Raw genomic sequence first — 13,748 nt, forward strand, 5'->3', positions numbered from 1 at the left:
TGCAGGCGGCGGCTTTACCCGCTCCGCCACAGCGCCGGTCCCTGGCTGCCCCACTTCCGATCCAGCTTCCTGGGACAGCGACAGAAAATGGTCCACGTGCCTGGGCCCCTGCACCCGTGCGGGAGACCCGGATGGAGCTCCTGTGTGGCCCAGCTCTGCCCACTGCAGCCATTTGGGGAGTGAGCCAGTGGATGGAAGACCTCTCTCCCTCTCTCTCTCTCTCTCTCTCTCTCTCTCTCTCTCTGTGTGTGTGTCTCTCTCTCTAACTCTGACTTTCAAATTAAATATTTTTTAATTATATATTTATTTTGAAAGGCAGACCCAGATTGCACATCCACTGGCCCACCCCACCCCCAAATGCCGACAATCGTCGGGATTCAGCCGGGCTGAAGCCGGGAGCCAGGAGCTCCGTCCGGGCCTCCCACGTGGGTGCAGGGCCCCAAGTGCTTGCTCCCTCAGTACACGAGAGGTCCAGTTTCTGGCGTTTGAGGTGCAGCTCAGAGAGGCTGAGATCCAGGCAAAGCACAGGGGGTGCAAAGGCCCGGAGGTGGGTGGGCTGGGGGGAGGGGAGAGGGTGCAGAGCAGAGAGTGGGGTCCGAGGGTCCGAGGGGCCGGGTCCAGCGGGGCTGGCGGGGGGGGATGTCCCCCAGTTCTGAGTGTGTTCTAGCCTAGCAGGAGAGCTTCTGGAAGAGATACTAGAGCCTGGGGTTTTGAGGGATGTGTAGGAGTTCAGTAGACACGTAGCTGGGGGGAACGAGGCACTGGAGGCCGCACACCTGCTCGGGTAAAGGCCGTGGCTCTGCAGTGAGCGGTCACTCACTGGATCCGGACAGGGTGGGGGGCAGGGGTGGGTCTGAGCACCAGAGAGGTGAAGGGGCGGGGAGGCCGAGGCACGGATGGACCGGAAACTGAGGCCCCCCCGGCAGGCTCCGGGCTCTCGGCCGCCCACCCATCACCACCGCTAGGGTCGCCCGCAGCGCCTCAGGCCCGGGAGGCGGCGCTCCGGCCAGTGCGGCGCGGACTACATCTCCCAGGAGGCCGCGGCGGGCGCGCCTGCGCAGTGCGCGCGGTGATGGAGCGCTGACCGGGGGCGGCGGCGGCGGCGGCGAGGGCTAGGCGGGCCATTGGCTCCCAGCCGCGGCCCAGGCAGCTTTGGGGACTGAAAGAGCACACGGGGCCCCGCGGGCCGGGCCGGGGTGACCCAGGCTGCAGCCATGGAGGACCAGAGGGTAGGACGGGGCGGGGCGGGGCGGGGCCCGCGGGGGGGTGGGCGCGGGCCGGGGGCCAGGTGATGCCGCAGTGGCCGCCCCACCCCCGCCCCAGCTGTGCCGCAGCCGCGCTGCAGCCCCACCTGAGCCGGGGCTCCCCACTCCGGGGCGCTGCCCCCCCACTCCGTCCTCGTGGGCTGGGGCCAGGTGCGTCCCCTCCATGCCCCCCACTCCGCCCAGGTCCTGGTCCCAGCCCAGACCGCTTCCCCCACGCCCTCCACCGCGGCCATAGCTGGCCGGCTCCTGGTGCTGACCCCGCCGAGGGGCCCCGTGGGGAGCCTGCGTGGGAGCTGGAGCCCGGAGCACCACGCGGCCTCCACGCCCTCCTGCCCAGCATCCCCGCCGCCCCCCACTCACCTGGGCTTCCTGACTTCGCCTCTTCCCGCCCCACCTCTCCCGGCTAGGCCCCCTCCTCCGGGGTCCCAGGCTATCCCACTTTCCCCAGGAAGTCCTTTGCCCAGGCTAGCCCATTTCGCCACAGGCATCTTGTTCCTCCAGGCTCTTCCCACCTTAACGATGTAGACCCCGCGCTGGGAGCCCGGGCAGGTGGCGTTCAGGCCCAGCCTCTGCCCTGTGCAGGGTCTCCCCGAGCCTCGGTTTTTCCCTCTGTGAAATGGGCTCGCTCGCAGGGCCTCCCCGGAGCGGCGAGCCAAGGGCTTTGCGCAGGGCCGGGGCTGGGGTGGGCGAGCCCCGGCGGGGCAGCGTGGCCCCCGGCGGCCCTGACCGGCCTGCCGGGCGTGCGTGCGTGTGTGTCCCGGCCTCTGGGGGGGGCGCAGGAGGCGCTGCGGAAGATCATCACGACGCTGGCCGTGAAAAACGAAGAGATCCAGAGCTTCATCTACGCCCTCAAACAGATGCTGCTGAACGTGGAGGTGAGGCGGGGCGGGCGCGGGGCCGTGGGGGGCTGCTGGGGCCGCTGGCCGCCGCGCCCGCCCTCAGCGTCGCCCCGCGCACCCAGGCGAACTCGGCCAAGGTGCAGGAGGACCTGGAGGCGGAGTTCCAGTCCCTGTTCTCGCTGCTGGAGGAGCTGAAGGAGGGCATGCTCGTGAAAATCAAGCAGGACCGCGCCAGCCGCACCTACGAGCTGCAGGTGCGTGCGTGCGTGCGTGCGGGGCCTGGGGCGCGGCGTCACGCAGCCAGCGCAGCGCGCCCCTCCCTGGCCGCGGCCCCTCCCTCTGCACCCCTAGCCGCCCAGTGCCCCCGAGTCTGGCGCCCTCCCGTCCCCCTGTGCCCCGACTTCGCAGTTCTACCCAGGGTGCGGTTGGCTCTGACGCCTCCCATGGCTCCCTTGGGCCCTTAGCTGCCAAGCTGGGGTCCCTGGAGCAGTGCCCAGCGCCCCCCCCCCACCCCCGCAACTTCCCAACAGCTCAGATCCCCGGCCCCGGGGGAACAGGCGCCCCGGGGCTCAGGTGTAGCCCAGTACAGGTGAACTTTTAAGGGAGGTGTCTGATTGGCTGCCAGGAGCCAGGCCCAGCTGGGTCCCGCCTCCGTGCAAAGCCAGCAGCCTGGGCCCTGCGGCCGCGGGGCGCCCTGGGGGTGGGGTCGGGGGAGGTGTCTCGTGCGGGGCCGCGTGGTGACCGGCGCGCGCTACCGCAGAACCAGCTTGCAGCCTGCACGCGGGCGCTGGAGAGCTCCGAGGAGCTGCTGGAGACGGCCAACCAGACGCTGCAGGCCGCCGACAGCCCGGACTTCCCCCAGGTGTGTGCCTGCAGCCTGAGCATCCCACGTGGTTCGAGTCCTGGCGGCTCCACTTGCGATCCCGCTCCCTGCTAATGCGCCTGGGAAAGCAGTGGACGATGGCCCAAGTGCCTGGGCCCCTGCACCTGCCCAGCTCTGGCCATTGTGGCCATCTAGGGAGAGAACCAGCAGATGGACGACCTCTCTCTCTCTCTCCCTCTCTCTCTCTCTAACTCTGCCTTTCAAATCAAACGACTTTTAAAAAATTATTTTCAAGGGCAGACGGACAGAGAGAGATTGCCCATGCACCTGCTCACTCCCCCGAATGCCGGCAGTCGTCGGGATTCAGCCTGGCTGAAGCCGGGAGCCAGGAGCTCCATTCGGGTCCCCCACGTGGGTGGCAGGGCCCCGAGTACTTGCGCCCGCACTGTGCCGGCCAGGGTGCACAGTGGCGGGACGCTGGGTGGGAAGAGGCACTGGGACTCGAACCGGGCGCGCAGGTGTGGGAAGCAGGGCCCCAGGCACCTCGCCTGCGGCAGAAGCACCTGCCAGAGCGTCCTCTCTCTCCTGTCGCATCCGCCCGCTCTCGGAGGGGCGCCGGGGTAAATCCGCAGCTCCGCGGGGAGCCGTGAGCGGGCAGGCGGCGTTCTGCGGCAGCGTGGTCAGAACTCACTCAGCCCGGGGCCGGAACTTGACCTCGGGCTCGGGTGCTGGTGGCGACGTCCGAGTCCCGCGGTGCAGCGCCTGGGGTCCGGTGCTGACCTCGCTCCATCTTCCTGGGAGGCAGCAGTGCGGGCTTTCCCAGGCCACAGCGGAGAGCTGGGTCGGAAGAGGAGCAGCCGGGACTCGATCCGGCGCCCATAGGGGATGCGGGCGCTGCAGGCGGCGGCTTCACCTGCCGTGCCACGGCGCCGGCCCCTGAAACTTAGATTTCTCCGTGCTTAGCAAAACGTCTCCCAAATTCTGCGTGGGGCTGCTCATACTTGAAAAGAAGCCATGCATATTTTTTTTCCCTCTGAAATGCCATTTGCTTGGGATGCCCGCGTGCCCCGTGCACCCTGGGCGCTGGGCAGGAGGAAGTGCCGGGCGCTGGGGCGGGCTTTGCCGTCCTGTTCCTGCGGGCACAGCCCCGGCGCGGCGTGCGCCCCCTGCTGGCTGCCGTGTGCGGCCTCCGTCTTGCTGTCTGTGCAATGGGTCTCTCTCGCAGCTGACGCAGCCTCCGACTTTCCTTCCGTCCCCGTCTCTAGGCTGCCAAGCAGATCAAAGACGGGTAAGACGCCGGGGTCTGCGGCTGGCGCGGAGGTGGAGCCGCGGGGCGGGGTCCCGCCCGCCTCGGCCACCGCTCCCGCCTCCCTCCCGCAGGGTCACCATGGCCCCTGCCTTCCGCCTGTCCCTGAAAGCCAAAGCCAGCGACAACATGAGCCACCTCATGGTGGACTTCGCCCAGGAGCGGCAGATTCTGCAGGCGCTCAAGTTCCTGCCTGGTGAGGGGGCGCTGGGAGCCGGGACGGCGGGGACCCTGAGGAGGGGCCTGAACCCCAGAAAGGCCTTGCCCACCTTGGGATGCAACCAGAGGAGGCCCCCCTCGAGGATGGAGCCCTGAGAGGCCCTGCCCACACTGGGTGCAGCTTGAGGAGGCCACACCCACATGAGGTGCAGGCCTTAGGAGGCCCCGCCCATAGAGGGTGCAACCCTGGGAGGCCCCGCCCACATGAGGTGCAACCCAGGAAAACCATGTCCCCAGGAGGGTGCAGCCCTGGGGAGGCCCCACCCATATTGGGTGCAGCCCTGAGGAGGCTCCGTCCACACGAGGTGCAGGCCTTAGGAGGCCCCGCCCCTGGGGTGGAGCCATGGGAAGGCTCCACCCACATGAGGTGCAGCCCTGTGAGGACCCTCCTCATGGGGGTGGATCCCTTAGAAGGCCCCACCTCTGTGAGGGTGGAGCTTGACAAGTGGGTGGAGACACAAGGAGGCCCCGCCCACTCAGCCATAAAACTGGGAAAGCCCTGCCTCCCTTCGCGCCCACCCCTTCCCGGAGGCCGCAGCCGCCTCCCCAGGCCCGGGCTGGGGGCGTGGCGGGGCTGCCCGGAGCCTGAGCCGGCTCTCCCCGGGGCCGCGCAGTGCCCAGCGCGCCAGTCATCGACCTGGCCGAGTCCCTCGTGGCTGACAACTGCGTGACCCTGGTGTGGCACGTGCCGGACGAGGACAGCAAGATCGACCACTACGTGCTGGAGTACCGGCGGACCAACTTCGAGGGCCCGCCGCGCCTCAAGGAGGACCAGCCCTGGATGGTGATCGAGGGCGTGCGGCAGACGGAGTACACCCTGACCGGTGAGCCGCGCTGGGGCGTTGGCAGGGGGCCGGCCTTGGGGGTCCCTGCGGGCCGGGAGAGCCCCGGTGGGCGGGAGCCCGGCGCAGGCGCTAACCGCCCCCTTCGGCAGCTGAGCGGCTGTAATTACGCCGCAGGGCTAATGAGGAGCCCGCTAATTGCAGGGGGAGCCGCCAGCCCCGCTCTGCGCTCAGCCCACGCCCGCCCTCCGGGCTCGCCGCCTGCTTTCCTGGCTGTCGCTTCTCATTAGGACATAATTAGAGACGCACGGGAAGCTGCAGAAATAAATCGATATCGCGCCGAGGAGGAGCCCGGGTCCCCTGGCCCGAACTTTTCCCTCCGCCCTCTGCTGCCTCGTTCCTAGGCTTGGAGGGGTTCGGGGCTTAGGCGCCCCCTTGCATCTGAGCTGCATGTGAACCCTGCTCTGTGTGGGCCTTAGCCCCTGGGTGCTAAGAGTGAGATGCTGAGAGTGAGAAGGGGGAGGCAGTCCAGGTGGGCTGCCTGGAGGAGGTGGCCGCCTGGCGAAGGCTTGCGAGAGAAGTTTCCAGAGAGGAGAGTGTGTTGGAGGGCTCCGAGGCCAGAGGGCTGAGGCTGCCTGGGGCTATTACCGGATTGAGCTCCATCTGGGAGACATTTGAGAGACCAGCCTTGGTCCTGAGGGCATAGGGAGCTACGGAGGGTCTCAGAGCAGGGATGTCTGCAGAGTGGACATCGGGGGCGGCCGGGCCCTGGGTGCCACGGGAGGGCAGAGCCGGGAGAGGGTGGTGCTGTGGTCCCGAGGTAGAGAACGTCCCAGCCGGGGAGGCGGTGGGGAGGGTGGACGAGTCGGAGACGGCCCAGCATCAGAGCGTGGGCTGCCTGCACAATGGGTGCCACAGAGCTCCTGGAAAATGCAGACGATGGAAAATAACTCCGCGTGCTTCTCGGCTGCTTTTTGTTTTTGCGCCCAAATCATGTCCACCTCAATCCCATCTGTCCGTGGAGGCTGTGTCCAAGGGCCCTGTGTACCCAGTCAGCAGATCCCCAAGTCGCCACCGAAGGCTGGACCCAGGGGCTCCAGCGGCGTGGGAGGTGCCGCTTCCTCCCAGCTGGCTGGCCCAGAGAAAAGAACCAAAGTCCCAGGGCCAATTCGGATTGGCCAGCTTGCGACATGCCAATCACGGGGCGGGGACTGGGCCGTAACACATTCGATTGGCCAGGCTGGGTTGGGGGCGGAGTCCAGTGTTGCCTAGTCCCGCAGGTGGGTGCAGGCGGGGGTGGTCTCTGGGGGGTGGGTGTGGTGTGGGGCAGGGGCTGACGCTGGGGTCCCCAGGGCTCGGACCCCTTGCTCTGACTCAGCCCGGGCACGTCGCCATCTTGTCTTGCCGTCCAGGTCTCAAGTTCGACATGAAGTTCATGAACTTCCGCGTGAAAGCCTGCAACAAGGCCGTGGCAGGGGAGTTCTCCGAGCCAGTGACCCTGGAGACCCCAGGTGACTGGCTCCACCCCCGCCCACAGCCCCACTGTCCCTTGCTCCCCCTCGTCTCCCACAAGCGCTGTCCCCCAGGGCTGGAGACCAAATGTCGGTCACAAGGGCGCCCCCAGAGCCCCCAGGAAGTCCCTCTGCGGTCTAGCCTAACACCTCCTGCTGCAGCCCAGTCCCCTTCCCGCGGTGACTCCTCAGTCCAAGTGGGGGCAGAGCCGCCAGCTGGCAAACCCTGCAGACCCCAGGACCCCCGCCTCTGTGGCCCCCGGGCTGGCCGGCCTGCCCCTCCCTGTGTGGTCGCCTCCATCTCTGCTGTCCTCATGTCCCCCTCTGAGCTCTGTCCCCGCCCTCCCACTCTGCCTCTGTCCTCTGGTGTGTCCTGGCCGCTGCCCGTCTCTCCCCGCGTCTCCCTGGGCTTCCCCATCGCCGTGACGCCCTCGTCTGCCCGGCCCAGCATTCATGTTCCGCCTGGACGGGTCCACATCCCATCAGAACCTGCGGGTGGACGATCTCTCCGTGGAGTGGGACGCCATGGGCGGGAAGGTGCAGGACATCAAGAAAGACGGCAAGGGGCGGACGGCGTCTCCTGTCAACTCCCCGGCCAGGTGGCCCACCCACCCCCCCCCCGTCTCAGCTGGAGGGCGTCAAGCTGGCCGGCCCAGGGTGGCCAGGGCTGGGGTGGAGGGAGGAGCCCACAGCGTGCAGGAGGGGAGCGGAGACTCTGCATGGGGCTTTGACAGTTGTGTAGGAGTTTCCCAGGTGTGGGACCACACAGGCCTGTTCGGGGGATGACCGAGCACGACGGGGTGGGGGACTGGGGGCCACGAGCCGGAACTGAGACTCCCTCCCCCTGCTGCCCACAGGGGTAACCCATCTCCCAAGAGGATGCCCTCCGGTCGCGGGGGACGGGACCGTTTCACCGCCGAGTCCTACACGGTGCTGGGTGAGGCGGGGAGCCGGGAGGGGGCTGTGGTCTGGGCGGGGCCCTGCAGGTGGCGCTGTGAGACTCCCAGGCCGCCGTCAGCCTCTGGGTCGGCCCCAGGGAGGGGCAGCCAGAGCTCCTGGGCCCGGGGCTCAGGCTCTGGATGGGGCAGGAGACTGGGAGGGGTTTCCTGGAGGCCGTGGAGTAGCTGGGATTTGAGGGGGTAGCTGGGGGGAATGGTTGCCTGTGGAGCAGCTGAGGGCCTGGAGCAAGGTGGGATTCTGGGTAACGTGAGTGTGGAGGAGCCAGAGGGAGCAGCTGGTGTCTGAGGAGAAGCTGAGAGAATGGGTGGGGCTGGGGGCGGATCCCCAGGAGCAGCTGGAAGAGCTGGAGGAGCTGGGGTTGAGAGGCATTGCCGCTTGAGGCGCTGGAGACCGAGGCTCAGGCAGGAGGAAGTCGGCGTTGCCAGAAGGAGTGGGGAGGAAGCTGGGAGCAGCTGGGGTCTGGGGGAGGAAGTGAGGGTGCAGACGGGGAGCATCTGGGATTGGTGAGGATCAGCGTCCGCGAGGCTTCCGGGAGCTATGGGGCTGCACCTGCCGAGGGGCTCGTCCTGAGGGTCGGGGGAGTAGCTGAGGTCAGGGAGAACCTGCCCTGGAGAAGCAGCGTGCACGGGAGCAGCCTTACATCCGGGGAGCAGCAGAGACCCAGGAGGGGCAGGAGTGGAGGAGAAGCGGAAGCTGAAGGATTAGCTGCACTGGGGGAGTGGCACTGTGGACTTGGATTAGCTGGGGTCTGGACTCCGAGCCGAAGGTACAGGAGTAACTGAGGCTTGAGGAGTAGCCGAGGCAGAGGAGAATCTGGCTGGAATCTGGATTCACCGCCGGCCACAGGAAGGAGCCGCTGGGCCCTGGGGGAGTAGCTGGCCCCCAGGGAGCACGAGGAGCGATGGTTTGGGGATTACCTGGTTTCTGGAGTAAAAGTTCCTAAGGCCTGGAAATGCCGGAGGAGTAGCTCGGGCTTGTGGAGAATCTAAAAGGAGTAGCCAAGGCCTGGAGAGTACCTGGAGGGAATGGACAAAGCCTGGGGCCATGGGGGCCCTGGGGCGAACGGCGGGGGTCCGGGGTGCGCCTGGAGGGAGCAGCTGCGGTGCAGGGAGTAGCCGGGCCCAGTCCCAGCGCGCGTGCCCGCCCGCCCGCAGGGGACACGCTGATCGACGGCGGCGAGCACTACTGGGAGGTCCGCTACGAGCCGGACAGTAAGGCGTTCGGCGTGGGCGTGGCCTACCGCAGCCTGGGCCGCTTCGAGCAGCTGGGCAAGACGGCCGCGTCGTGGTGCCTGCACGTCAACAACTGGCTGCAGGTCAGCTTTGCGGCCAAGCACGCCAACAAGGTGAAGGTGCTGGACGCCCCCGTGCCCGACTGCCTGGGCGTGCACTGCGACTTCCACCAAGGTAGCCCCTCCCACCCTGCGACCACGCCCCGGCCATCGGCCCCGCCCCGTGACTATGTCCCTCTTTGCGCCCCGCCCTTCAGCCTGCCCCGCCCTCTGTGACCGTGTCTCCCCCGCCTTGCGTGACCCTTGGCTCCACCCCACCCCTCAGCTCCGCCCGTGACCACGCCCCCCGCTCCTTCCTGCGCCTCGGCCCGCCCCGCCCCTCGGTCCTGTGACCACGCCCCAACCGTCCTACCCTGCGCCCCGGTCCCGCCCCTCGGCCTCAGCCACGCCCCCGCTGCCCCTCCCTGTACCCCACCCCTCAGCCCCGCCCAGTGACCGGGGCCCCACCCTGTGACTGTGCCCCAACCGCCCTGACTTGCGCCCCGCTCATCGGCCCCGCCCCGTGACCACGCCCCGCCCTGGGCCCCGCCCCCTCCCGTTACTGTGCCGGCTGCTTCATCCTGCGCCCCGCCCTGGGCTCCGCCCCCGTGACCGCGCCCCGCCCTCGGCTCCGCCCCCGTGACCACGCCCCTGCCACCCCACCCTGCGCCCGCAGGCCTCCTGTCTTTCTACAACGCCCGCACCAAGCAGCTGCTGCACACCTTCAAGGCCAAGTTCACACAGCCGCTGCTGCCTGCCTTCACCGTGAGCGCGCGCCCCGGCCCCCGGGGGCGGGCGGGGGCGGCCCTGGCCGCGGGGGCTCCCCCGCTGAGCCTCCCCTGTCCCGCGCCCGCCCGCAGGTGTGGTGCGGCAGCTTCCAGGTGACCACGGGCCTGCAGGTGCCGAGCTGTGTGCGCTGCCTGCAGAAGCGGGGCAGCGCCACCAGCAGCTCCAACACCAGCCTCACCTAGGCCGGCGCCCGCCCCCCGCTGCTGCTCGGAGCCTTAACGCCTCACCGGGGGCCACTGCGAGGGAGTGGGCGCTCGGGCGGGCCCTGCTCCCCACTCCCCTTCCAATAAAGCTCAAACACTGGCCAGGCCCGGGGCTGGTTCTTGGGGGGCTGGGTGGTCCTGTCCGCCGAACGGTGCCGGGGCCTTAGCTCTCCCAGCTGTGCGATGGGGGCCTTTCCTGCAGCGCAGAGGGGGTGCGTGGGTCCAGCGCGGGGCGGATATCCCCCCCCCCCCGGGAAATTCATGCCCTAAGGCAAGCCAAGTGCGTGGGCCTCGGGTCACTCTCCCCTGACACCGCCCTCTGGTCCCCGCCGTGTGCGGCTCAGTGCTCCAGTGCCCGCCTCTTCCCCAGGGTGTCTATCCCAGCCCTGGGGGTCAGTACCCAAGGCCTCAGCTGGGCCATGGACACCCCCAGTCCATGCCCCCGTAATACCTTCACCCAGGGCTGTTGTGAATCTGCAGGCTCCGTGCGAAATGAAAATGAACTCAGAGCATCCGGAAGTTCAAGGCCGGGAGTGTGGGGGGTCCTGGTGTCACCACGCGGGTCACACACCGGGACACTGCCCTGCCTCTGCCCACCGGCCCCTCACCGGTGGTGAGGAAGCAGGCCGGGGTTGAACCGGCCGCCCTGGAGGCCGTGAGCCCCGGAGGAAGAGGCAGGGGAGGGTGGAAGGGAGAGGGACCCGACCCGGCTTGGTCTGAACTCCTGCCCACTTCCTGGTGGTGGAGGACAACTCTGGATGGACAGAGGCATGGCGTCCCCTGGGCCCTGAGCCCGCTCCCTCCCCGGCCCCCGCCTACCTGGTCGACAGATCGGCTGCGCATCCGCCTTGGGGGGGGTCACGCAGTCCTCCTGGCGGGGCAGCGGGGACAGGGCAGGTGGCGGGGGCAGCTTGTCCCGGCTGGACACAGGGCTGGACACAGGTCTGGAGGGGAGGCGGCAGCTCCCTGGGGCCACCTGCAGCGGGATTTAGGTTGAGGCAATTTCAGTCCCTGCAACTCGGGTGCAGGATGGGGCACGCGTGGTGCTGACCGAGGGGTGTGGCTGGACCTACGTCGCCAGGCCTTGCCCCAGGGGTCGCAGGGAGGCCGCCTCCCCCGGGGCCCGCTCTCCCCTTTTCTCTATCCGCTTCCACGTACGTAGCCTGGACCGAGCAGGCAGCTTGGAGGAGGCGTGGTGGCGCAAGGGCCGGCCCAGGGTGTCTGCTCCGCACCCACCTGGCTCCTCCCCCAGCCGAATCCCCGCCTCCGGGGGGCGGGATTCCCGCTGACTCCTCCCCTGACCCCCTTCTGGTCTTCGGAGTGCTCCGCCTCCAAAGGGGGCGTGGCCATGGCCCCACCCTCAGGTCCCAACTCAGCACTAGAGGCTCACTCCCACCTCCAGATTTTGCTTCGTCCCCACTCCAGGCGCTCCGGACTCCCAGGGGAGGCCCAGCCCTGGCCCTGGTACCCCACTCCTCCCCGAAAAGCCGCCACCTTCCGGGGCCAGCCCAAAGCCTCGCCCCCCGCAGCGCTGGCCCCGCCCACGCCCACGCCGCGGTCCCCCCCCCCCCCCCCCCGCTGCTGGGCCTGGGTGCCTGAGGCCCGAACGCACACCGAGGGGTGAGGGTCGCGTCTCTCTTGCCGCCCCACGCTGTGTCGCAGCAGCTGGAGCCAAACCCCGCCCCTGGCTCCCCGGCCACCTCACTCACCGCCCCTAACCAGGTGCCCCCGTGTGGACCCCATCCCGGAGCCCCTGGGGCCAGGCCAGGCACTCGCCGGGGCACCGCCAGGGCTCGGCAGCCTCCTCGGCCATCAGGGACAGGTACCCGGCGGCAGTCAGGTGGGACTGGACGCGTGGGTAGGGTCTCTGGCCCCAGGGGGTCGGGGAGCAGTGGGGGTCTGTGTGGGGGCTCCGAGGGATGGAAGACAAGGCAAGGGCTTCTGAGGGCTCCCACCTCCGCCACGGTGTCCCGGGACTCCAGGCTCTTGACCTGGAAGCAGAGCGTTCCTGTCACCGGGCCTCGGTCTACCCATCTGTGAAATGGGGCTGGGGCACAGAGTAGGCGCCCGGCGATGGCTGCAAGCAAGACCCCCGTGGCATGGGCTGTCATTTGACGATGTGACACATCCACGTTTGGAAATCTGGACGCCTCCCATCTCCCTGGGGGCAGAAGCTGAAGCTGTCCCGAGGCCCCCTGCGGCGCCCCACTTCCCCCCTCCCCGGCCGGCCCTGCCCCCCCCCCCCACCTTTGCACAAGCCGTGGCCCAGCGGGGCAGCCTGTGTGACTTCACCCTAGTGACAGGGAGGCAGGAGCATCTCTCCGCAGCCCTGGGAGGGCCACCTGCACCTGACCTCCTGACCAGGCGGAAGTGGGTGGGCGCGACCCCAGGGGCCCTCGCCTGTGCCCTCAGGTCCAACTTCTCCATGTGCCTTAGGTGAGAAACAGGGAATCTGGGCAGCGGGCTTGGGGCCCCACAGCCTCCACAGCCTCCACTGGGGCCCTGGGGTCAAGGGGGGGCCAGAGGGAGAGGGAGGGAGAGAGAGAGGGAGAGAGGGAGGGAGGGAGAGGGAGAGAGAGGAGAGACAGAGAGGGAGAGAGGGAAAGAGAGATGGATGGAGACACGCACACACACGCACACACACTGATCAAGTCAGAGGAAGAGACACAGACAGACAGGAGGCCACACCCCTTGCGGGCTGGCCCCTGGCAAGTGCTTGCCCCCCCAGCACCCACCCCACCCTTGAAGGCTCAGAGAAGGGCTGCTGGTACCAGGGGGAATGCAGCAATGCCCGGCCCCCCTCTCCTGTCTCCCTGCCCCCTCCCCTGTCTCCCTGTCCCCTCCCCTGGCTCCCTATTCCTCCCCTGTCCCCCTGCCCCCTCCCCTGTCTCCCGGCCCCCTCCCCTGGCTCCCTGCCCCCTCCCCTGGCTCCCTGTCCCCTCCCCTGGCTCCCTGCCCCCTCCCTGTCTCCCTGTCCTCTCCCCTTTCCCCCTGCCCCCTCCCCTGGCTCCCTGCCCCCTCCCCTGGCTCCCTGTCCCCTCCCCTGGCTCCCTGCCCCCTCCCTGTCTCCCTGTCCTCTCCCCTTTCCCCCTGCCCCCTCCCCTGGCTCCCTGCCCCCTCCCCTGGCTCCCTGCCCCCTTACCTGTCTCCTTGTCCCCTTACCTGGCTCACTGCCCCCTCCCCTGGCTCCCTGTCCCCTCTCCTGTCTCCCTGCCCCCTCCCCTGGCTCACTGTCCCCTCTCCTGTCTCCCTGCCCCCTCCCCTGGCTCACTGTCCCCTCCCCTGGCTCCCTGTCCCCTCCCCTGTCTCCCTGCCCCCTCCCCTGGCTCCCTGTCCCCTTACCTGGCTCCCTATTCCTCTCCTGTCTCTCTGTCCCCTTACCTGGCTCCCTGCCCCCTCCCCTGGCTCCCTGCCCCCTCCCCTGGCTCCCTGTCCCCTCCCCTGTCTCCCTGCCCCCTCCCCTGGCTCCCTGTCCCCTTACCTGGCTCCCTATTCCTCTCCTGTCTCCCTGCCCCCTCCCCTGGCTCCCTGTCCCCTTACCTGGCTCCCTATTCCTCTCCTGTCTCCCTGTCCCCTCCCCTGGCTCCCTGTCCCCTCCCCTGTCTCCCTGCCCCCTCCCCTGGCTCCCTGTCCCCTTACCTGGCTCCCTATTCCTCTCCTGTCTCCCTGCCCCCTCCCCTGGCTCCCTGTCCCCTTACCTGGCTCCCTATTCCTCTCCTGTCTCCCTGTCCCCTCCCCTGTCTCCCTGCCCCCTCCCCTGGCTCCCTGTCCCCTTACCTGG

The 13,748-nt window shown here is 68.7% G+C and overlaps 1 protein-coding gene across 1 annotated transcript; it reads left to right on the forward strand.

The window, feature by feature from the left end:
• Nucleotides 1-1,111: 1,111 nt before the first annotated feature.
• FSD1 (fibronectin type III and SPRY domain containing 1) lies at nt 1,112-10,063 on the forward strand. Its single transcript, XM_062185017.1, has 13 exons — nt 1,112-1,229; nt 2,045-2,140; nt 2,227-2,358; nt 2,865-2,966; nt 4,193-4,215; nt 4,308-4,429; nt 5,067-5,276; nt 6,647-6,745; nt 7,194-7,344; nt 7,603-7,682; nt 8,860-9,111; nt 9,652-9,740; nt 9,836-10,063. The coding sequence occupies exons 1-13, from the start codon at nt 1,215-1,217 to the stop codon at nt 9,944-9,946; spliced, it is 1,482 nt and encodes a 493-aa protein (XP_062041001.1). The 5' UTR covers nt 1,112-1,214; the 3' UTR covers nt 9,947-10,063.
• The last annotated feature ends 3,685 nt before the right edge of the window (nt 10,064-13,748 follow it).

Source organism: Lepus europaeus, unplaced genomic scaffold (assembly GCF_033115175.1).
Source record: "Lepus europaeus isolate LE1 unplaced genomic scaffold, mLepTim1.pri SCAFFOLD_229, whole genome shotgun sequence".
In the NCBI taxonomy this organism is placed as follows: domain Eukaryota; kingdom Metazoa; phylum Chordata; class Mammalia; order Lagomorpha; family Leporidae; genus Lepus; species Lepus europaeus.